Source organism: Halichoerus grypus, chromosome 11 (assembly GCF_964656455.1).
Source record: "Halichoerus grypus chromosome 11, mHalGry1.hap1.1, whole genome shotgun sequence".
Taxonomy (NCBI): Eukaryota; Metazoa; Chordata; class Mammalia; order Carnivora; family Phocidae; genus Halichoerus; species Halichoerus grypus.
Window position 1 is genome coordinate 3,503,201 of NC_135722.1, and position 22,632 is coordinate 3,525,832.

The 22,632-nt window shown below is 60.7% G+C and overlaps 1 protein-coding gene across 12 annotated transcripts in view; it reads right to left on the reverse strand.

Moving 5' to 3' along the window:
- ANO1 (anoctamin 1) overlaps nt 1–22,632 on the reverse strand; it is a 140,609-nt gene that overhangs the window by 18,571 nt on the left and 99,406 nt on the right. For 5 of the 12 annotated variants that reach the window (XM_078057663.1, XM_078057657.1, XM_078057656.1 and 2 more), the window contains 8 exons: nt 21,400–21,560; nt 10,069–10,163; nt 7,455–7,526; nt 4,559–4,636; nt 3,623–3,697; nt 1,493–1,694; nt 1,274–1,385; nt 412–469 (listed from right to left, as the gene is read on the reverse strand). In XM_078057663.1, coding sequence (XP_077913789.1) covers nt 412–469; nt 1,274–1,385; nt 1,493–1,694; nt 3,623–3,697; nt 4,559–4,636; nt 7,455–7,526; nt 10,069–10,163; nt 21,400–21,560 — 853 coding nt within the window. Of the gene's footprint in view, nt 1–411; nt 470–1,273; nt 1,386–1,492; nt 1,695–3,622; nt 3,698–4,558; nt 4,637–7,454; nt 7,527–8,131; nt 8,144–10,068; nt 10,164–21,399; nt 21,561–22,632 lie in introns of all 12 variants that reach the window. The other 7 variants (XM_036099576.2, XM_036099574.2, XM_036099579.2 and 4 more) reach the window with 5 other exon arrangements.

Genomic DNA, 22,632 nt, shown 5'->3' on the forward strand with positions numbered 1-22,632 from the left:
GGCCGTTGGAGCAAGTCCAGTGGCCGGTGCACTAACCAGACCCACGGTGGCCGCAGAGCTGAGCAGAAGCCAAAGGTCACCAGCACTGATTTAGGGGGAGAGAGGCAGGCATTTCCCTGTTACAGTAAAAATGAAGCTGAGTTCTGTCTTGTCCTCATTAATCCATCTTAACGAAAAGAAAAAAAAAACACTTAAGATCTTATAGAAAATGAAAAAAAATCAAACGGGTCAGTCTACAGTTTTGGTGAGTCTGGAGAGACTTTCTCCTTTCAGGGTAACGCTATATGGACGTGCCAAATAAGATCAGAGCCCCGGCCCAGCAGCAGGTCAGCAGCCGAGGAGGGAGACGCTAGTCCGTAACGTCTGCTGTGTGGACGGACCTGGGAAAGCGGGACGGGAGCACGCGCTCACCTCTTCCATCCGGAAAGAACGGAAAATGTACACGTAGTCGCCCGGGCGTCCGACGAACCTGCAACGAGCGGGGGCAGTGGGAGGGGAGGGGCTGTGCAGGGAGACCCCGAGGTGGGGGCTGCAGTCAGCTCAGCGCGCCCCCAGGCTTCCAGCGCCTGAGACACGACCACTGTGGTGTGCTGTTGGCGTGTGTTCCGGGGGCTTGTCTCCAGACAAGACGGGACCTCAGCAGGAAGCCAAGAGAGAAAGGGGCCGGGGTGGCGGCGGCGGGCGTGGGGACCGAGGCAAAGCTGCCCAGCACAGACCGCGCCACCTGCCATGGCCTCGTCAGGCTGGGGAGGGGTAGAGGCCTCTGAGGGCCTGCTCCGTGGTCATGGATGATCTCGGGGGGCTCTGGGGCCCTGGTGTGGGAGGATGGCCACTAAATCACGATGCTGAGGAAGAAGCCTTCGGAGGGGTTCTGGGATCAGACCTGCTAGCCCCAGGCAGGAACGGTGATGGGGAGTCTTGGTGGGTGGACCACAAGCCCCTCCAAGCCCAGGGCGGCTCAGAGGGTCCGGGCATGGAGTTTACCCCACCACTAGCCTGGAACACCAGGCTGGCCATGGCTGCGCCGTTTTACCTACTCCTGGGGCCCTAATCCCCTTCATCCATCCCACCCTACTGAGGGGGTCCCCGTTGCTCTGGCCCCCCTGTGGAAGCCAGGCCCCTCCACGAGCTCAGTGTTAGTGGGAGCCACTCTGAATGCTCTGCCCTGGGCCCAGGGCCTCCCAGCTGCTGGGAGATGGGGAGGAGAGCCTTCTACTGCCCCGGGAGGAACAAGGTGGGAAACACAGTGAGTTTCAGTAACCGCGGTCCCTACCTGCCTTTGAAGAAAGCCACGTAAAAGATGGGGGTGTAGGAATTCACAAACTTCAGCAGGAAAGCCTTGAAGATCAGCCTCTCCTCGAAGCTCTTCTCCGTCTTTGGAACCTCTAGAAGGAGTGAGATGCACGTGACCATGTACTCAGCTCTCGTGGGAAGAAAGCTCAGAGAAGGTAAGTGAGCAGCCCAAGGCCCCACGCTAGGGAGGCACACTCACCAATCTTGGTGAGCCAGCGGGCTATGCAGCCGTAGACCTCGTCCAGCAGGATGATGACCACCAGGTTGATGATGACCGCGGTGGCTGTGACCGTGACCCGGATGTTGGACCGCACGGACGGGGAGGAGTTCATGGCCAAGGCAGCGGCCGTGGAGATCCTATAGATGATGACTCCCAGGACGATGGCGAAGGTCACGGCAATCTGCAGAGGGAGAAGGGCCGGTCAGGTCCGATCAGAAGCCCCTGAGCCCAGTGAGCCCAGCTCCCCCCCACCCTGCAGCAATTTGGCTCCAACACGGACGGGGCTCTGGGATTGACCAGGTGAGTACACCGATTCTGACATGCCCAGGATCTCTGCTGTCACCTGCTGCAGGGCACCATGCCTTCTCTCCTGCCCCCTAACTCCAACAGGGCACCGAGTGGCCAAAACCCGAGGGACTGAGTCAGGCTGATTCTGGCGGGGAGGGGTTCTCCCCAAAACATGGGTGGCCCTGAGCGGGAGGAGTGCTGTTCTGGAGGCGGGTGGGCGTGGGCAGGGCTGCAGGCCTGGCTGGGACAGACAGTTGGAGCCCCTTCTCCCAATTTCTTCACGAACCACCCACACACCTGGCTCATCGTTCATCTGGCCAAACCCACTGGTGGACCAGAACATTCCATAAAGCTCGGGCTGGTGGCTACCTGGGAGACTGGGGTGGGCTCTGGCTCGGCTGGAGTTTATTCTGTGCAGAGCGGTCTGTCTGCCTGGGTTTCTTCTCCTTTTCCTCAAAGGCCCTAACTCATGGAGACGACCTCGTCCTCACACAGTCCCGCACTGGGGTGTGGACGCGGGCAGATCCCAACCCCAGGACGCACTGAGGACGGAGGCTGGCTGTGCCGGGCTGTCACTCCCGCCCGACTCCAGCACAGGCCAGGCTCCGTGCTCCTTCCAGTCCCTGTGTGACCTGTGTGACTTCCTCCCGTTTGGGGTGCAGAGCGCAGGCCCTGCCCTGCTAGGATGGTCCCTCACGGCTCCTGGGACGCTCCTGCTGTGGCGTGGGCCTGCGCTGCGTCTCAGGTCACGGCTTGGAAAGGCCGTGGCTGCCTCAGCCCCGGGGGAGACTGCAGCCATCAGAAGTCTAGGAAAGCTCTTGTTTTAGACTTGGGGCTGGTCCCTCCGCTTCTGCCCACATCTGTGGGTGCCTGATGGGGGCCACACCCCATTCAGGAAGCTCGGCCAGCCCAGCCACACCCTGACCACACTCCTTGGCCAGCTCCGGGAATGACGGCTTTCCTTGGAAACTCCCTCGCTCCTGCCAAGGGGCCCCTCCCAGGGGACGGCACCACCCCGGCCTCACGCCAGCACGCGGACATACAGACGGGAGGCCGGCCCGCGAGGTGACTCAGTAAGGAGGGTGTCCCCTGCTTCCTGCCAGAGGGCGGGTGCGCCCCCACGACAGGCGAGATCTCCAGTGGGCAATGCCCCCTCTGGATTAAAAGGGCCTCAGGGGTCTGGCTGGTGGGTTCACCCTGGCGTTCCCAGGACAAGGAACATGGGGGGGAGCATTGTAGGTGCTCAACCAGTACTTGCTCAGCGAATGAAGCTCCTGGCAGGGGGCAGTGAGGGGCGCAGAGCTGTGACTGATTCATCCATGAGGGAAAACCAAGACAAGCCCCCGCCTCCGGTGGAGTTCGCAGAGAGCAGTGCGGCCCTCGGGGCAGAGGCCTGACTGGCGCCTGGCCCCACCACCTCCAACCTGGTGGCCCGGGGAGAGGGGCCAGACCTGCGGCCTGTCTCCTCATCAGCAGGAGGGGGTGGCATCGGGATTGTGAGGGCTCAGGGAGACACAGGCTCAGGCCCTGGTTCACGGCGGCCAACCCCAGGCCCTGGGTACCAGGCCACAGGACTGGGGGGCCATGCGGGACTCTAACTTAAAGCTCCCAGGCTGGACAAGGGGCCGGTCATTTTCACAGAGACCTTGGAGTCCCTGCAGACTCCTTGGCCCCTTCCCATTTTAGTGGAACCTCCCCCTACCCCACAGCCTAGGATGAGAGCCAGTGTCACGTTGACATCTGACTCTGGTCTAGGTGGGCAGCACACCGTCTCCCCATGGGCTGCCCTGATCTGTCCCACCTCAGCCTTCCGGAACTTACCATGAAGACAATGGAGACCAAGTTGGTGAAGTAGGCTGGGAACCGGTCTCTCCAGGTCAGCTTCACCTTGTCTGTCTGCAACACGAAACAACGTCGGGTCACCTGGTGGGACCCATCACGGTGGAGAGAAGTCTGTGTGCGCGTGGGAGGGTGTGCGGGTGCACGACTCGGACAACAAACACTCAGAAACACCTTTACGAAAACACGCCTGCAGGTGACGAGTGAAAGCACACATCTAGCATCCAGGGAAGGGTCTGGGGTCTCATCACCCATCACATGACGCCAGGGAACAGTAGCAATACGCGTTTGCAAACGTGACTCCTCTGTGTCCCTGGCATCACAGTGCCAAACGCTTTCCTAAATCCGACCCTTAGCCCCGCGCCTTGGGGGGACGCCTGCGTCCGGCCCAAGCCTCGCCTGAAGGCTGGAAGAGCCGAGATCTTTTTGCCCTCTGCCACCCAGACCATAATAGTTATTTTTTTCCTGCGCGGGGCAAGCTGAAACAAGCAACTAGCGTTACAAGTTAAAACGCCGATTGCTGCGTAGCAATGATCTTTCCAGAACGAATAGGGGCGGATGTTTAAACGGGGAGATGCACGTGTTAGGACAGAGCACGCAGACGAGGGCGGCACCCCAGAGGCCACTCATTCCAGGGGCGGGTGGCATGCGTGTCAGCGGGAAGCCCGAGAAGCACGCGCAGGCAGGCGTGACAAGCACGTCTCACGAGCTCCCCTCCCCCCACGGGCCCACGGAAGCCATGCAGTGACATCTCGGCACACGTCGCGGCTCCGTGGGTGTGGCGGGAAGGCAAAGAAGCGTGGACGTGGATGTTAAAAAAATAATACGACACTCAGGGTTTGTTGAGGAAAAAACACAATGGACTTTGATCGTCTGCAAACAGTCAAGACTCGCGTTGCCCCCAAAAGAGAAAAGTACCAATTTCACCCCCGCCATGGCGGTCTTAACCCTCTGCCTCCATTTGTTTGTTGACTCCTCTGGAATATGCCGGCGCTTCTGAGGGCGGGTGGAGGGAACAAGAGAGCACCGTGGGGTGACGCGTGCCGAGGCTCGGGAGCCGCGGGGCCCGGGCATGTCCCTGTGGCCGCGGGCCCGCCCTCGCTGCGCTGGCCGCCAAGGCCGACACGGGTTGCGGGTGTTTGAAACCCATGGGAGATGGCAGACGCCCACGTTCTAAAGGAAGGGGGGCGCAAAGGTCTGGGGACGGAGACAGGGCTTTTGAGGCCGACTCCCCCCGGGAAAGGCCTGGCGGGGCTCTGAACCGCCCCCGTGAGGTGGCCACTGTGATCGCGAGGGTGCGTATCACACCGACACGGAGGACGCCACGCCCAGAAGTGCAGGTTCACGTGCCAGTTGAGGCGGAGGTCTCCTCTTTTGCAATTGAATTGGGTGCCGTTGCCAGGGGAAAAATTAAAGCCAAAAACTAAAGCTGGGAGCCAAGTGACACAGAGGAGGAGATGAGGGGTACGGCCCGCCAGACGCCCCCAGAGGACTGCACAAAGGAACCCCGTACCCTTGTTGCTCTGGTAATCACAGCCGAGAGGTGGGGTGGCAGAGTCTGGGGGGTGCGCCTGGCACGGCTGGCCAGATGCGCTATTTGGGCTTGGTTAGGGTCTGGATTTAAATGGACCGACATGTGTCACAGAGCCTTTTTCTCCTCAGGGAAGAATGAAATACTCATCCGTGCTCACGCGAAGAGGAGCCCATAAAGGCACAGGGTGGACTGTCTTAGGGGCCGTATATCCTGACACAGGCTGGGGGCAGAGGATGCCGCATTGGACACAGGTCTTAGTGGCCCACAGGGGAGGCCTGCAGGACTTCTGAGGCGGTGCTGTCCACGCCTTTCCCTTTGGGAGGACGAATAAGGTCCAGAGGGTCTAACGGGGTGGTCCAAGGCCGCCGGGTGCCTGCTCAGGAGGCGGCGTGCACGGAGATGGGCGGCTGTTCATGCTTTGTTGTTATTTGCAGCCTTGAGTCCCACTCAGACTCTTAAGATGCTGTTTAGGGAGGTGCACCCCCTTCCTGGCTGCAGCAGGACGAAGCTGGATTTTTGCCACGTCCCAGGAGCTGGGGCTGGAGAGGGAGTTTGTGGTTTACCCACTATCCCCCAGATGGGATTTTGGCAATTGCAATCCTTGGCCACTTGGAACCAGCAAACCCTGCCCGTGTGCCACAGTAATAAGAAAGATAAACCCAGGGGTTTGCCTGATCAGCCCCAGAGGCTGAGGTGTGAATGTGAACATGGGTGGGGAGGCTGCTCAGGGAGCGTCTGTTTCCCACCCTTCAAGGACTGACACAAACCTCCCCAGCCTTCGGTAGAGGCTGCCGGAGGCCAGGGTGCTCCATGCTTGTCCCAGGGCATATAAAACACCTTCATTAAAAACCTCTAGAGGTTTGCCAGAATTTAGGCCGTGAACATAAGACAGCCAATTTGAATGAGAGGTTTGGGGAGAAAGAAAATCACTTATAAAAAGATGGTGATCTTCAGAACATCACAAAACATTTCCCTCTCATTCCCACATCTCTGAGGGAAACAAGGAGTTGGCCGTTTGCTCAGGGACCTGGTGGGGCAGACCAGGTCGGCAAACAATTCAACATCAAACACAAGGGGTGGACATAATAAAATGTCAAGTGTCCTGTGAAAAAGCTGCAAAGCTACCTGGTTCTTGATGGCGAAATGTTGGCTGAGGTTTGAGATATCCTCAGGACAGATCAAGAAGAGAGACGCATAGCACAGCTGGACAAACTTCAGCCTGTGGGCCACACCGGGCCCCTTACTTGTTTTTATAGATAAAGTTTTATTAGAACACAAGCAGGGCCATTTGTTTACCTGCTGTCTATGGCTGCTCTCGAGCTACTGAAAGAATTGAGTAGTTGTGACAGAGGCCTGTAGACTCAGATATTTATGCTCTGGCCCCTGTCTGGGGGCTGGCCCCTGACCTATACTGTTGATGAGCACACAGTGTTTGCTGAGCCCCTGGCCTATACTGTTAATGTGCACAATGTTTGCTGAGCCCCTGGTCTATACCGTTGCGTGCACACAGAGTTTGCCGAGCCCCTGGTCTATACCGTTGCGTGCACACAGTGTTTGCCGAGCCCCTGGTCTATACTGTTGCGTGCACACAGTGTTTGCTGAGCCCCTGGTCTATACCACTGATGTGCACACAGTGTTTGCCGAGCCCTGGTCTATACTGTTGCGTGCACATAGTGTTTGCTGAGCCCTGGTCTATACTGTTGTGTGCACATAGTGTTTGCCGAGCCCCTGGTCTATACCGTTGCGTGCACACAGTGTTTGCCGAGCCCCTGGTCTATACCACTGATGTGCACAGTGTTTGCCGAGCCCCTGGTCTATACTGTTGTGTGCACATAGTGTTTGCCAAGCCCCTGGTCTGTACTGTTGTGTGCACATAGTGTTTGCTGAGCCCTGGTCTATACTGTTGTGTTCACATAGTGTTTGCCGAGCCCCTGGTCTATACTGTTGTGTGCACACAGTGTTTGCTGAGCCCTGGTCTATACTGTTGCATGCACACAGTGTTTGCCGAGCCCTGGTCTATACTGTTGCATGCACATAGTGTTTGCTGAGCCCTGGTCTATACTGTTGCATGCACATAGTGTTTGCTGAGCCCTGGTCTATACTGTTGTGTGCACATACTGTTTGCCGAGCCCCTGGTCTGTACCGTTGCGTGCACAGTGTTTGCTGAGCCCCTGGTCTATACTGTTGTGTGCACATAGTGTTTGCTGAGCCCTGGTCTATACTGTTGTGTGCATACAATGTTTTATTGCTGGGAAAGCCAACTGGCAATGGCCACCATACCTCTTTGTTTTTGGATTCTTTCCTAAGTGACTTTTCCAAAACTCTGGCTTCATATTCGGCTCTGGGATGGTCCTGTGAAGAAACCAAGTCAACAAGAAGACTTGTTAAGTGTGAGTCTAAGGCCCTCAACATAAGCACACATGACAAATTCAGTCCTTGCACTGGCCCTGGGCACCCTCTGGGGGGCAGTTCGTAGCTGGCTGCTTGTACATTTCCAATTTAGAACCCCCCCGTCCACGGCCTGTCTAGGATTCTCTCCCTGGTTGGGAACCCCAGCCCATTGGCATCCGTCTCCCAGAGGCAGGTAGTCTGTGTGAGGCTGCTGCCCGCCCAGCCTCCCACTTTCTCATGGTGAACACCCAGCCATGAACTGGCCCCCGAGAATGTTCTATCAGAAGCCGTGGGGGTCGAAGAGATGCCAGTAAGTGTCAGCGAGCACGAGCAGACCAGAGGCGCCAGGCCTCGGGGGAGCCCAGAGCAGGTCAGCGAAGGGCGCTGGAACAGAAGAACGAGGGATACGAGAGGCCCAGAGGTGGGGGAGGAAGCAGAGACCCCTGCCCGTGGTGGAGGAGCTGCAGGGAGCTGCGCGGCACAGACAGACGGGTCAGTGTGCGAGAAGGCCCCTCTCCCAGGGAGACAGGCTACAGGAAGATAGAGGAGTGACAAAAAATCCAAACCTTGACAGCCTCCTTCGGGGAACCAGGACGTAAAAACAAAAACAAAAAGATTTCATTACTTTGTGTTGTTTTTGTAAGAAATAGGCTGCATCCTCTAGAGATCATTTTCTTAAGAACTAAGAAGAAGGTGGATGGACACAAGGGACAAGGTGGACGTGGGGAACCAGGACCGGCTGAAGTCACCATTGCGCGGGTCACGTTTGCAGCTCGTGGGGTTTTGGAGGCCCCCCAAGGGCGTGATGGGTGAGACTCAGGGAAAGGGCCCATAGGCCGGCCCACTGGACACAGGCTTCCCTCTGCGCTGGGCACCAGCCCCGGGGTCAGACTCCGGGAGGCTTCCCCTCAGTCACCAGCTCCCCAAGGAGGCCCTGGCCAGCCACGGGGGGCAGGAGGCTCACTCGGGGGACTCACTGGGGCCTGCCAGGGACCCATGTCCAACGGCTCTGATCACCACCCCGAAACCAAGAGCCTGAGCCGTCACGGGGAGGAGATCCTGGGATGGGTTCCCAGGGGGTTAAACAAAGGGGACCCCCCCGCCCCGACCACACGGTGGAAAGGACATTCTAAATCTTCTAAAATAATAAGATGACTGCTTTTTGTTCTACTCGAATCTTTCTAATAGAAACAGTCACAGGGAAGGCGGCTTGGCCAGGTGGATGGCTGACCCAGACCGGGCCCTGGGGGCAGAGCGTCGGGGTCTGTGCGCGGCCACACCCCTAAAGAGCTGCTGCAGGTGGGCAGGGGCGGATGCAGCCACCTGTGGATCAGGACAGCGGGACCTGCTGTGGATGAAGTTTGCGCCCGGAGGTGGCTAGCTGGGTGACCTGTCTGGGGCATCGGCTGCTGCTGGGCCCTGCTCCTGACCTACCGACCCTTTAAGAGCCCCTCAAGCCCCATCGAGTGAGGACTAGGAGAGGCGAGGACACTGAGGCCCAGAGGCTTGCCCCAGGTCACACAGCGAGGGTGGTGGCAATTCGGGATGGGACTCTGCAGCCTGGCCCCTGAGATCTGTCGTCACTAAGTTGCTGCGCCTCTCGTGGCAGACACTCGCCCCCTCGTCCATGTACGACACCGTCAGGACAGAGCCTGCACACTGGCTTCCTGGGTGGACGAGTGCCCGGCCCTTCAGTCCCAGGAGGGCACGTGTCGTGGGGGGCCATACAAGAGGAAGGTGAAAAAAATCAGTGGAAGAGATTTCCATGTCACGATGAAAGTGCCCAAGAGCTTTCTTCAAAAAAAAAAAAAAAAAAAAAGCATGGGGGGGACACCTGGCTGGCTCAGTCGGTGGAATGTGCGGCTCTTGATCTCAGGGTTGAGAGTTTGAGCCCCATGCTGGGGGTAGAGCTAACTTAAAAAAATAAAAAATAAGCATGTGCTCTATAAAAGTAAGTAGAGGCCAGGGGGCCACCCCCGACGGCTCTGCTCTGTGCCGCGGGCTGTCTTCCTCCTTATTCCCTCCCACCCCCGGGAATCCCGGCTGGAGCTGGTGGTTTGGGGGTGGGGCAGTGGCAAGGCTTCTCCCGAGGGGCCCTGGGGCCGGGGTCCCCCCGCCAGCCCGACGGCCACTCGCTCCTGGACGCCCCTCTCCTTGGCACACAGAGACACGCAGCACCTGGCTGCCCTCCTCTTAGGAAGGCCTCGCTCCCACTTCCCCACCAGGCCCGACTGCAGGCGGAGAGCGGGCTCTGGGGCGCGGGCGTGGCACCCGGGGCAAAGGCCGATGGCCACCTCGGGGCCTTGGCCTTGGGGGTGGCAGCGGTCCCCTCCCAGACCCGCCAGGCTGCGCCAGATGTGCAGGGGTCCACGCGGGGAGTCTGGGCACGCGTCCACAGGAGCTTCAAGATCCAAGACTCCAGCAGACCCCCAAAAGATCGCCCTGGCAGCGGCCAGCGACTGAGTACCGGGGGGACGGGGCAGGGCACAGGGAGCGCGGGGACCAGCCTGCTCACCTCCTCCTCCTCGAAGCCCGTGAGGTCCCAGTGGTACCTGAGCCGCATCTGTTTCCGCTTCCAGTGCTCCATGAAGGTGGCAGCTGTAGGCAGGAGGAAGAGCAAAGTTACCCAGGACAGGAGGGCACTCTCGTCTCCGGCACCGTCCGGCCCGTGATCTGACATGCCCGACCAAGAACTTCACACCAGTCCGCCTGTTCTGCCCTCCTGCAGACACCACGGGACAGGGACACTCACCTTCCCATTTTACAGATGAAGAAACTGAGGCCCAGGGTCAAGTCCCGGCCAAGTTTACTCAGCCAGCCGGTGAGGGGCCAGGCAGCTTGGTCCCAGAGCTCGTGCTCCTAACATCCTGCTCCATCAATCTTGAGGACCCCAGGACACAAGTGGGGGTCCTGAGGTCACAAAGGCCGAGGCATGGGCCAAGGCTGCTCACTCAAGCTTCAAATCCCCGCGGACAGTCTGGCTGCTGAGCTGTACTCTTAGCCGCTACGTCCTGCTTCGTATCCTCAATAGACTCAACATAGTTCAAATGCTGCCTCCTCCAGGAAGCCCCCGATCATCCCCCTCAGTATCAGGAAAAAACCTGACTCCTCTTGGGACCTCGCTCGCTCATGGTGTGTCCCCTCTCCCGGTACAGGGGCCCTTCTGGTGTGTGGGGCGGGGATGCCGCCTCGTCCATCTGGATTCCCGGCACACGGCCCAGCACAGACAGGTGCTAGGAGTGCTCACCGGATGGATGAACGGCTCTTGTGAGCACACAACCACGGAGATGCAACTGGCCGAATTGGTGAATATTAAGGCTCCCCCGGCCCGAGGGACAATCGGCAGAGGCTGAGCGTGGGGGGTCAGGACAGGTGCGGTGCTATCGTTAAAGAGAGCTCAGGGCCCCTGGGCGGGTAGGTGCCCACATCGTTGGAAGAGCTGTCACCTGATCTTACTGAAACCTCACAGTCACGGGAGGAGTAATCGAACGGCTTGTCTGACAAGCGGTGGCGTCAAGATGGAACGAGATGAGGTCTGGCGCCCGCCCAGCAGCAGAGTCCGTCACTGAGAGGGTGCAGCTTTAGAACGGGCAAGAAGTGCATCTGAGTCTGGCTCATCTCTGGGCTCAGAGGGCTTCCGTCGGTCCGAATCGCCCCCCTCCCCATGAAGGAGAGGTGACAACAGGGCCCCTGAGATCGCCTGTCTTTGGGGACAGCGGGCGCACCCGAAGTATGAGCCGCCCAGCCAGCCGGGCCGGCCAGGGAACAGCAGCCTCTCTAGGTCTTTCGAGTGGGGGTGATTGAATCCTGGGGACCGGCCGCCCCGGCCGTGCAGGAGCGGAGAAGCCGGGTTGGATGGAGAGAGGGCCGGGGATTAGGGACAGCAGGAGGCCAGCGCCGGTGCCGGGTGCCGGGACACGGTACACCGGAGCCAGGCGGAGCGAGGGCCTTCCCGCGGGTGTCAGAACCACGGGCTCGGCGAAGGCCCCGCCAGAGAGGCCGGGAAACGGGGAGGTGGGGAGCGGTGCGCTGGTCCTCCCCTCGGTCGCCCTCTGACCTCCCACCGGCCTTCCCGTTGGCAGAATCTGCCGGGAAATGGGAAAGCAAGGGAGCAGGGAGGCAGCTCCGCGGGGTTCAAATGCGCACTCAGCAGACAGGCACCGAGCAGGAGTGCCGTGGGGAGCACGGCAGCGGGGCCAGATGCCCGCCGTGGAGAAGCTGGGCCCGGGAGCAGGCTGGTCTGGGCCGCACCACCTCCCAAGGAGCGGGACACGAGGGGGTTTCCTCGGCCTCCTCCCACATGTCCTCCGGCCACCGCAGTGGATGGAAGAGGTTGGCCTGATCCCTGTTCTGGAAGGCACCTCCCGCCTTCTCTCTGTCCTGGCCTTGCCGCCCCGGGCAGCACCTCTTCTCAGTCCTGGGGCCGAGCGAGAGTGGGAAGGTGCGGGAGGGCTGACTGCACATACCCAGGGGTTGGCCTGTTTACCTGCCCTGTCCCTGCCTCCCGTGTCCTCCCCCTTCCCTGGCGGGCCCATCCCCACCTCCATCTCAGAGCCACCTGCCCTCCCCTCACCCGCCCGCGGTGTGATAACACAGCTAGCTACCTTATGAGGGCTTGCCACGGGCCGCGCTCTTGCTCGGGATTCGTGGACGTGGGCAACCTGACCCTTGCCACGACGCTATGCAGTAGGGATGATTTCTGCTCATGGATTTACAAGCAACCCCCGAGACTCAGAAGGTTAAATGCCACGCCCGAGATCAACTGAAGGTTAAGAGCAGGACTGGGATCTGAGCCGAATTCCATTTGGCCCCAGAGCTTACACTTAACCGCTGTACTGACCGGCCCTCCGTACGGATACTTGATGTTCTTTAAGGGAATAATAACCACAGTCATACTAAGCAGTCTGACGATTAGAGCAAACCTGTATTGCCATTTAATGGATGAGGAAAGGGAGGCACAGAGTTTGACTATGTTGCCCAAGGTCCCACAGCTGGGCAGCCGCTCTTCGATCCCAGGCACGCTTGCTTAGAATGTGCACTGTGAATCTTAAGGCAGATACGGGGACCCTCTCCCAGAGGGATCTGTGCCAAGGACTAAGACTGGAGCCCGGTGGCCAGGAGTGGAGGTGGTACACGGCCAAGCCTCGTTTGGCTTGATTGTGTTTAAGAAATAAAGATCTGTTATATAAAATAATTAATTTTCTGCTTCTTTAAAAATTGGAAGCGTTGGTACCGGAAGGCTGGAGCGGAGGAGAGACCCTCTCTGTGTCACGGTTCAGGGGCACCTCCTCCGCCTGGCCACAGACCCCACCACGCCCCACTGCCGGACTCCGTGGCACCGAGTCTGCACGCCTGCTCTGGAGTAAAGGGGTCCAGTCACGGAGCTCAGGCTTGGCCAGCAGGAGCGGAGATGTGAAGGCTCATGCTGAGCCCAGGGGGCAGGCCCCGCGTCTCAGCTCAAAAAGCATCATGAGCAACGGGGCTGGGTAAAGGCAGGAGGAAGCGCGAGCGTCCGTGTGTCCGTCCTTCGCAACTGTGCTCCTGTGCCCCCACCCCCATACCAACCACGTGGACGGCGGTGGGTCCTGCAGGTTTCCTCGTTTTCCTTGGAGGCCCTGCCGGCGGGTTGCTTCTGCACGCCCCCTCTTTCCGCCCCAGCCTTAGGCCCTCCATGTAGGGATAACGCACTCCTTTCTACAGATGCATAAACTGAAGCTCTGAGCAATCAGGTGACTGACTAACAAGTAGCAGAAAGCTGGTCCGGTGCCAGGACTGGCCGGGGCCGGGGTGGTGGCATTCCCCCCACTGAGGGCAAGCTGTGTGCAGAGCCTGGTCAGCGTACAGAAGAAACAGCCTCGATGACCACACAAGGGGGCCCCAGAGACAAGGCCGGGGCCCCCGAATCCAGAGCCCAGCGGGCAGCAGAGCACAGACAGACACCTACAAGGAAGTCCGGGCCAGGGCGGAAGCAGGTGGTTGAGCTATAATTCTTCTTTCCTCAAATATCTGTCTCAACAACACAATGTTAGACAAACACTTTCTTGTAGGGCAGCTCAGAGGCAGCAGGTGGGAGCGCCGGACTCTGGGTCGACCCTGGATCACGTCCAGGTGTGGGCTCGGGCACATGACCACCCGGCCTCCGCAGCCCCCGGCGCCCCGTCTGCACAGGCCGGGGCACCCCACGGGCCAACCCGCAGCGGCACTTGGGGGCACCACAGAGTCTGCATTCCCAACAAGCCCGGCAGGCCGGTGGTACGCACGCAAGGGTCTGGAAGCGCTGACCTAGCCATCGTCTGTCCTACTTCCCTCCATCTGCCTCTTGTCTTGTCTCACCTCTGCCACCCACTCCCGCGCCCGGAGCCCTGGGGGCAGGCAGGGCTCGGCCACTCACACTCCGCCAGCCCGGGGGCGCGTCCTCCTTGACATGCCATCCCCGAGAGGAGAGACCAGCTTCAAACCTCTGGCTCCCAACACCCCAAGCGTCTGCTCGCCGCACACATCTCCTCCTCCGAGGGGGAACCAGAGATGCCTCCCCCTGGGAGCTGCAGGACCGGCAGGGGCTCTCGGAAGAGACAGGGCTCAGGCACCAAGGCCTCTCTGGGTCACCAGGCACCCTCCTTATGTACCCTCCGAACAAGAGTTCACTCGTGAGCTGCCACTGGCCGTTGAGTTCCAGCAAGAACCTCAGACTAGCTCTCGCTACACCCCCACCTGGCTCAGGATGCTCGGCTGGGCACGGCCCCGGGAGGGGTTTCAGCCACACCTCTACCGTCTCCTTAAGGTCGGAGCCACCTTCCTGCAGCTTCTTGCAGCCGGGCTCAAATCAAACAACCTCCTTTGTTCTGCACGGAACTGACAAGCCATTAAAACCCCATTATTATGCCATAATTTCAGAAAATTGATCCCAGCAAATAGCTAAACGGGGCTCAAAGTTGCTTTGTGTGACACCTTATTTGAGGCTTTGAAACGTCATACATCGCAGGCGGCAGCGAGCTGGCGTCTCTGGGACCCACGTGTCAGCGCCCGGGCCGGCGGACCCCACTGGGGAGCGGACGTGAGGTTGGAGCCTGGGGCGGTCACCCCGCCCGCTCCCCCTGCAGGCCGCAGCCGGTCCAGGGCCCTGGCACTGTGCCCGCGGAAACGTTAGCCGCTGGAGGACAGGAGAAGAAAGGACACGGGAAAGAAGACATACCAGTGGGAAAATGATCCCCTGGAGGGATACGAACAAATCACTAATAAGGGATTTAAAGGAAACCGACCTCGAGATCTCTGCTAATTATGCTTGACAGCAATTGTGCAGCTGTGGGGACCGGGGACTGAGGGGGCGTCCCCCTCTCCCTGCCGGCTGGGCCTGGACCACATCGCCACCTCCCAAGCCCCGCAGGCTCTTTCCTGTTGCTTCTGTCTTGATTTATAATACGCTCCTTTTTTCCTAAAGGAAGTGCTTCACGGGAGCTGTTCGGCTTTTTTGTTATTTTTTTCCCCCAAATGAGAGTGTGTGGACTGAACTCGGCGCTTGACAGACAGGTGCATTGTTGTCTCCTGGGGTGGAAGTGAAGCTAGAGGAGGTGTGTGTGGGGGCCAACCAGCAGAGGCACAGATCTGCCCCTTTCCCTACATCCTGGGGGGATGGAATCACGTTTGTCTCTCAAGGACGGGGTGCTGGGAAGGGCTGTTCTGCACACAGTAGGTGCTCAATAAAGCACAAACCCAGGAGCAGGTGCACAGCATTTGACGAGATCCCTGTGGTACTGGTTGGCTGAGCGGCGTCCCTGCCGGCCAGCCCCTCACGACGGGCTCCAGGAAACCCTCTGCTCCCCCAGGAAGGCGCAGAACAGAGCTTGGAACACATCCACAGGGAGAGAGGTGACCAGAGCGCTAGTTTAGGTCTGGGAAGCAGACGGGCTGGGCAGGGTCTGTCGGGTCTGTTAGAGATCTGGTGGCTGTGTGATCTCGGGCAAGCCACACCCTCTCTGGGCCGCAGTGTCCTCATCGGAGAGTAGCAACCGACCCTCCCTCCAGGGCTACTGGGACGTCGCTGTGGTCACCTCTGCAGGGCTCCCGCCCAGGGTCTGACACACAGTCAGCCCTCGGTGCGGGTCCGGAGGGGAGAGAGGCGTGTTTGGGGACAGATGGGGAAGCCGTCCAGGTCATCCGTCAGGAGTAAGAAGTCGAGCAGGCACGTCACCGAGAGCCGGTTAACCGTGTAGGCAGAGGGAGGAGGGACGAGCGGCCGAGCACGGGGCCTGGGGAACCAGAGTGCTGGGACTCGAGTCTTGCCTCTGCCTCTCAGTTCTGGTGTAAGCTTGGGAAAGATGCCTCGATTTGCTCATCTGTCAAATGGGGCAATAAAGCTATCCACCTCCTATGGTCACTGGGGGCATTAAGGAGTCACCGCACCTACGATGCTCAGCACGCTGCCTGGCGGAGCGCAGGGTTCGGCTAAGGGAAGCGGGTCTTCTCCTCCAGACGGGGTGAAGGGACATATCCGACACAGGCCCCTAAGCACAGGGTTATATTTGAGCGCCAGCCTCCTTCGGTCCAGGCTGTTCTCACATTTCCAGTAAGCAAGCGCTCACTGAAGCGACGTAACAGCTAACACAACGTGACCGCCGGCACCAGGCACGGCCCCAAGGACGTCACAAGGAACGACGCCTTCGGGGCCCCAGCACTGCTCCAGGCGGCTTGCACTATTACCCCCATCTTACAAATGGGGAACCTGGGGCCCAGAGAGCAAAGCCACTTGCCTGAGGTCACACAGCTGCTAGGTGACGGGCTAAGAGGTCTGAACCTGGGTCCGGCCCAGAACCTGGCGGCGCCGTTAACCGCTTCCCTGTATCCGCCCATCCTGGTACAGAGCTCACCTGGCTGAGTATCGGCTCGGACCCAAGTGTCAAGCCGGCAGCCTGGACAAGCTGAGCTCCACTGGGGGCTCGAGTGGGCTGCCCGGTGAGCCTTCCCGGCTCGGGGCAGGGACCCAGGAGGCTGTGCGCCCAGCCAGCAGGTCTTTGTTTCCGCTGGGAGCTTCCTGGGCCCAGACCGGAGAGGCTGGGGGGTAGGGGACAGCTGACCTGTGCTGAGGTCCTGAGGAAGCCAGGGAGGCTGAGAATGAGGAGCAGAGAGCAGTGGGGGGCTCAGAGGTGCCCGGCAGACACAGGGTCCAGAGAGGCGAGGGCAGGCAGTGGAACCACACAGATCAGCAGCCCCAGCAAGTGGTCCTCCAACACAGCTTGAATGCCTCCCGGGGCAGGGCGCTCACCACCTCCCTAGTGCGACACAGTGCTCACTGCTGGAAACCCTCCCCCTGCTGAGCTGGTGACCTACGGTTTCATTTGCGGCCTCGTTCGGAAGACTGCCTTTGCCCTCCAACAGACACGACGGCGTTCATTGTGAGGCTATGCTTATTTCTGCCTGTGTCTGTCTCCCGCTCTGAGCAGCCGTCCGGGAACGCAGGTTTCGCCTCCTCGCTCTGCGGCCGCACCTCGCAAGGCAGAGTCAGCACAATCCATGGCTCCCAAGTGCCTGTCTTTGCCAATATGTGTGCACCGATGCTGCTCACACCCCCAAGGCACCTGCCACAAAGTCCCTCTCCTGGCCCCCCCGTCCTCACTGGAGAAAAGAGGTTTCAAACCTTCTCAGTGGAACTCCCGTGTTCCCCAAAACCCACAGATGAACCCCCAAATGGAAAAATGGGTAAGAGGGCTGCGGCCATTTTAAAGCAAAGCCAGGACTGGGTGAGGCAGGGGAGGCGTGCATCGTGCAAAACCTGCGGACCGGCTCAGGGGCGGGCAAGCGTGGGGTGGGCCCTGAGAGGGGGCTCCAGCGAGGGCGCTGTGTCCAGGCACCTTGCTGCACCCTCGTCCTGGGGTAACCGTCCTGTCGGGTGGGAAACCCAGTGTGAGAACCACGGGGAGACTGTTGGGTTTTAAACTTTTAGGGCCCAGAACCTTTGCTCCGATAAGTGGGACAGATGAGCCCAGAGCCGCGGCCACTCGGGAGGGAGGGCTGGGCTGGGCTGGGTCTGGGCAGGAGCTCCTGGGAGCCGGGGTGGATGGACAGTCCCGGATACTTTCTATTATCCGAGCGTGCACAGGCTGCAGGCACTCAGGGCCATTCCGAGCCCAGCGAGCGAGGGACAAGACTGGCCCGCCTCCTCCTGACTGCTGGGGGGGGTGACAGACCCGCCCCTGTCAGACTTGGGCACGACCTGCGTGCACTCTGGGGTGACGGCCTGAGAAGGAAGTGCCGCGCCCCACACGGCCTGTGCACGTTCCTTCAGGGGACAGCGAAGGTGTTAGTACTCAAGACAAAACTTGCAACGGCCGGAAGCCCATGGAGATTTCAGGGCTCGGCAGCACGACTCGCCACGGACAGCTTTCAGCTGGAGGCCCGGTAATTAGAGCCTCAGACGGCTCTGCGCCGAGCTCGGGCCGCTGCTGGCTTCCCTCACCGCGCGGGAGAAAGGCGGCCCTGAGTGGTGCCTGGCCAAGGAGACAGGCCGCGCACCTCTAAGTTACGCTCTGTCGGGGGGGGGGGGCTGGCTGCAGGGGACATGTGTGTGCCAGCGACGCAGGGGGCCTGCTTCCTCCCCACCCGGAGGCCGAGACCCCTGGTTCACAGTGGGGCGGGGGCTGGAACTGTACCCCCGGGCTTCACACGAAGCCCGCTCAGCCAGGCCTGCCAGTGTCTTCACCCTGGGAACGGCCCTCACGAGAGCGGAAACAGGCGCCCGAGTCCTTTGCGATGATCAAAATGTCCTTTCCCTGTCGGGGGCCCTCGGTTTGGAGGTGTAGTCACCTGGAGTCTGGGGCTGGGTTCCTCCTAGAGCTTCCCTGGGGCAAGTGGGAATGGGTGGGACAAAATCGGGAAGCCCAGGACTGGGGAGGGAGGTGACAAGGTCTCCTGACTGTGGCTCTGGCCCTTCCCACAGGCCCCCTTCCCCTTGTGGCCACCTCGTGGCCGCCCCATGCCCCCCTTGGGATATCCCAGCTTCTCACCATTGGCCCAAGCACCTGCCACGGAGCTCACTTTGGTCTCGAGAGCCCCCTGGCCACTGTCCCCATCCGAGCTGGGTCAGACCTCCCTCCACTCCCTCCCAAGCTGCCTCTTACACCTGCTGTCTCTGACTCAAGGATAAGACACAAAAACACCTTTGATACTGTAGACCGACTGCCCTGGCTTCTGATTCCTCCCAGTGAGAACATGGAGTTCTTTCCAGAGGGCCCTTGCTGGGTCTCTGGGATCCCCCTGCACCCTTCCCACCTCCTCCCTGCCCCCAGCAGGCTCCTTCACCAGGTCCCGCACGCCTACCACCGGGCCCTTGCACATGCTGCTCCCGCCTGAATCCTGGATTGTAAGCTTCCAAGGGCGGCAGAACCATCAGTTTGCCTCCCGGGCTTCCCCGAGCATGGGCGCTTCATAAAACTGGCTGATGAACCCCCGACCCCCCACGGCCAGGCACAGTCACGTACGTCTTTACCTCTCACGCTGCCCCACGTGGTAGGCGGTGCCGCCAGGGTGTGATGACTGCGCAGGAGCCCTACCGAGTCAGCTCCGCGCTCAGCCCGGGCTGAGGCTCTGCAGACAGCACCTGACCCTTGCCACCTGCTTCACAGCCCAGGAGGCTGAGACTTCCAGGGCTGACAGGGTGAGCTGGGAGAGCCAGAGCCTGAGTCCCGAGGGCATAAACGCCCACTGGGCAGCCCGGGCCGACAGTCAGAGGGGCACGGCGCCGTCTAGCAGCTCAGGTATCCAACACCGCCAGGTCACCTTGGCTCACGGGTCACCCTACGGACCACTGCTGGGTGCTGGCTTGGCAGCCACATGGGCCCAGGGACCCTGAAGGGGCCAGGAGCGCTGGCCAGGGGCCCACTGGAGGGTGCTTGTGGAGAACCAACCCCTGAGCAAGCAGCCAGAGGTGGGGGATGCAGCGCCGGGCCTAGGGCATGAGGCCCTGGGGCAGGAGACCCATGGGCAGGGGCTCTGCCAAGAACACCAAGCTGCTCTCTAGATTGGAGGGTGGGTGGGTGGGGTGGCTGGTTCCGAGCATCTAAGGGGAGATGCTCCGACTCACAGCCTCAGCAGGACCCGTCCCAGAGCTGGTGGGCGCTGCCTGTCGCCCCCCACTCAGTTTCCAGCAAGTGTGGAAATGTGACTGAGGAACCAGCCCTGCTGCTCAGCCTTCCTCGCCCTTCCCGGGTCTCCCGAGGCACCTCTCAGCTCCTCTGCAGCCCCCGCCTCCAAACCACACAGGTTCAGCCCACCCTGAGCCCCCTGCTCCAGGGAGACCGGGCCAGGCAGCACCCTCAGCCCCCCAGGGACACCTGCCGCTCCCTCTCCTCGCTGACAGTTCGCTCGAACACCACCTCGGGTCTGAATAGACCGCCTCGGGCAGGGAAGGAGGCTGCCCGGCTGTGCAGGGGCCGGCTCAGGCCCAGTGAGGATCCCGGCATCAGCCCTGTCCTGCCACGGAAGCTGGCTCTGCCTCCGTGGTCCCTTTTCTCCCGTGATGACAGACCTCCCCGAGCCTCCAGCCTCCCCGGGGCAGCTGCCGAGTTGGGAAGGCCAGGTCCCGACTTCGAGGGTTCTGCAGTTCTGAAACATCCTCCCGAATTGAGGGTTCTGGTGCGAGACTGACAACGCTTCCGCTCAGCAATGGAGCGCCGGAACCGAAATCTCTGACCCGATCCTCACACATCTAGATCACACTGACCGGTAAGAGCCACACACCTGGTCGGCCGGTGGCAGCCTCCGTCCCCGTGTGCAAAACGAGCAGCTTCTGAGCCCACCACTGCCCCTCGCACGCCTATCGAGCATGGGGCCGATGCTGTGTGTGCAGAGCCGGGCAGAGGCCCCTCAGCAGCAACGTGAGGCTCTGAGACCCACCAGCAGGGCTATTCCCAGGCCCCTCCGTTTCTACACTGAGTCCCTGCACCGCAAATGCTCAGCACCTCTGCCCTCAACACCTTCAGAACTCCGCTGGAGGGGCTCACACCTCTTCCAGGAAGTCCGTCCTGATTTCCTTCCGCAGGCATCCTGACCCTTAGCTCCTGTGCCCTCTCTGTGTCCAGCTCCATCTCCTACTAGAAGGGGGTCCCTGGGGGCAAGGCCCGGGGCTCTGGCACCCACGGGACAGCTCCGCTCGCTGCTGCCCAGGGCTCGAATCTTGAATCCTCCCCTGGCAAAGGGGTAACACAGGGCCCCAGAGGAGGGAACGGGCCAGTTTGATAATCCAAAAACATCTGCAAAAGTGCATCCAGGCACCACTGACCCACCTCCCATGCCCCCAGCATCTGAGTCAGGTGCCGGAGTGGGGAAGCATCCTGAAGGATGAGCCGTGTGCCTTGGACTCGGGGTGATAGTGGAGTTAAGGGTTCTAGAAAGCGCACGTTCCATCAGGAGTTGAGTGACCCTGGGAAACTCACATCAGCTGCCTCTGGGCCTTGGCGTCCTCGCCCGTAAAGTGGGCACGTGGAATCTGCAGGGGCGCTGCGAGGACCCAAGGAGAGACGTGCCCCAGGGCCTTCCCAGTGTTGCCGGGCACTCCTGGGCCAATGATCCTGGTCCCAGGAAAGAGGGCCTGCTCCTAAGAGCAACGCACCCTCCTCTGCCTTTCATAAGGCAGAGGTCAGAAGAACCAGTCTGCATCCAGGACGCAGCCCAGAGCGTCCTCACCTGCAGACACGACGGGCTGTCGCCTCCCCCGACTCCCCCTCCCACGCTCATTCCTGGCCAACGCTGCCGTGCGAAATCTCACGGAGGAAGGCAGGCCACGTCGGAGCCCAGCCGAAGTCGCCCCTGCCCCCCAGCCCCGGGGCGGCCAGGCTCTGCTTACCCCAGAGGGCCATGAAGACCGAGAAGAAGACGGTGGCTGGGTTGTCGAAGAGGTGGCTGGCCCGGGCCGTGGCGCATGCCGAGCTCATCTTCCAGTAGCTGCAGGTCTTGTCGCACAGCGGGCACATGGTGATGTTGTGTCTCTGGTCACACATCTCCATGCTGGAAGACAGAGAGCGGCCTGTAGGTCCCCGGGGCCAGGACGCGTAGGGACTCTGCGCTGGGAGCCACGCCGGGGTGGGAGAGGGTGCTGGTGCCAAGCCGGGGGGCAGCGAGGTGACCCTGGGAAGGCCTGCCGGCCGGCTGCACCCAACACCCACATCCCCCCACGCTCTCCAGGGCCGGCTTCACACACAGCTGGTACGTGCAGTCCCAGGGGACCTGTGCTAGGAAGGGCCTTGGCTTGATTCATGCCTCTTTGTTACCGCCTTAAAATTCTTCATGATTTTGGACAGGGCTCCTGCATTTTCGTTTTGCACAAGGTCTGCAATTTCCGCAGCCGACCCTGGGTGTGGGCCCATCCAGACCTGCTGTGTGGCCCGAGAGGGGCACGTGAGTGCTCACCTCTCGGGGGTACCTAGGCAGCAGGTCCCACAGGCTGTATGGGAGTTGGCAGCCAGCCTCCTCTAATTGTCGGGAGCTGCCTGGGCTTGTTCTAATAGCCGGAGCTGCCCGGGTGCTCACGTTAAAAGGCCCCGGAAGACAGCTCCAGGAACAGGTGAAGCCACAAATATGCCGTGCCCTCCTGCGCCCTTGCATGTCCCAGGCACGGTGCATACAGGCTCGTTCGTCCTGGTGGGGATGCTGTGGGGCAGCTGGCCTTGGGGGCTGCCCAGGCATCTGCCTCCTGGGGCGCTCTGGACGCAAAGGGGAGACAGGTAGCCGGGCTGGAGGGAACACATCGACAGGCAGCCCGGGGTGGGGGACATCGACCGCGCAGGGCTCACTCGGGAGCCGAGGGGTGCCTGGCTGGGACAGTGGGTCCCGTTGAGAACACAGGTTCTTATCCTGCTGGGCAGACATGAAGTCTGGGGCTGGAGCCCGGCTGCTGGGGAGGGACCGGAGGGGAGGTGCACGACGCCCAGCGCCTTCCCTCCTGCACCAACACCCTGGCCCCCGGGCTCTCTCCTGCTGATTCTGGAAGACACCAAAATTCAAAGGCTGCCAGCTGTGTGAGCAGGAGCCTGCAGATGCGTCCACCTGGCCCAGACCAGCTTTGGGGACTATTACAATC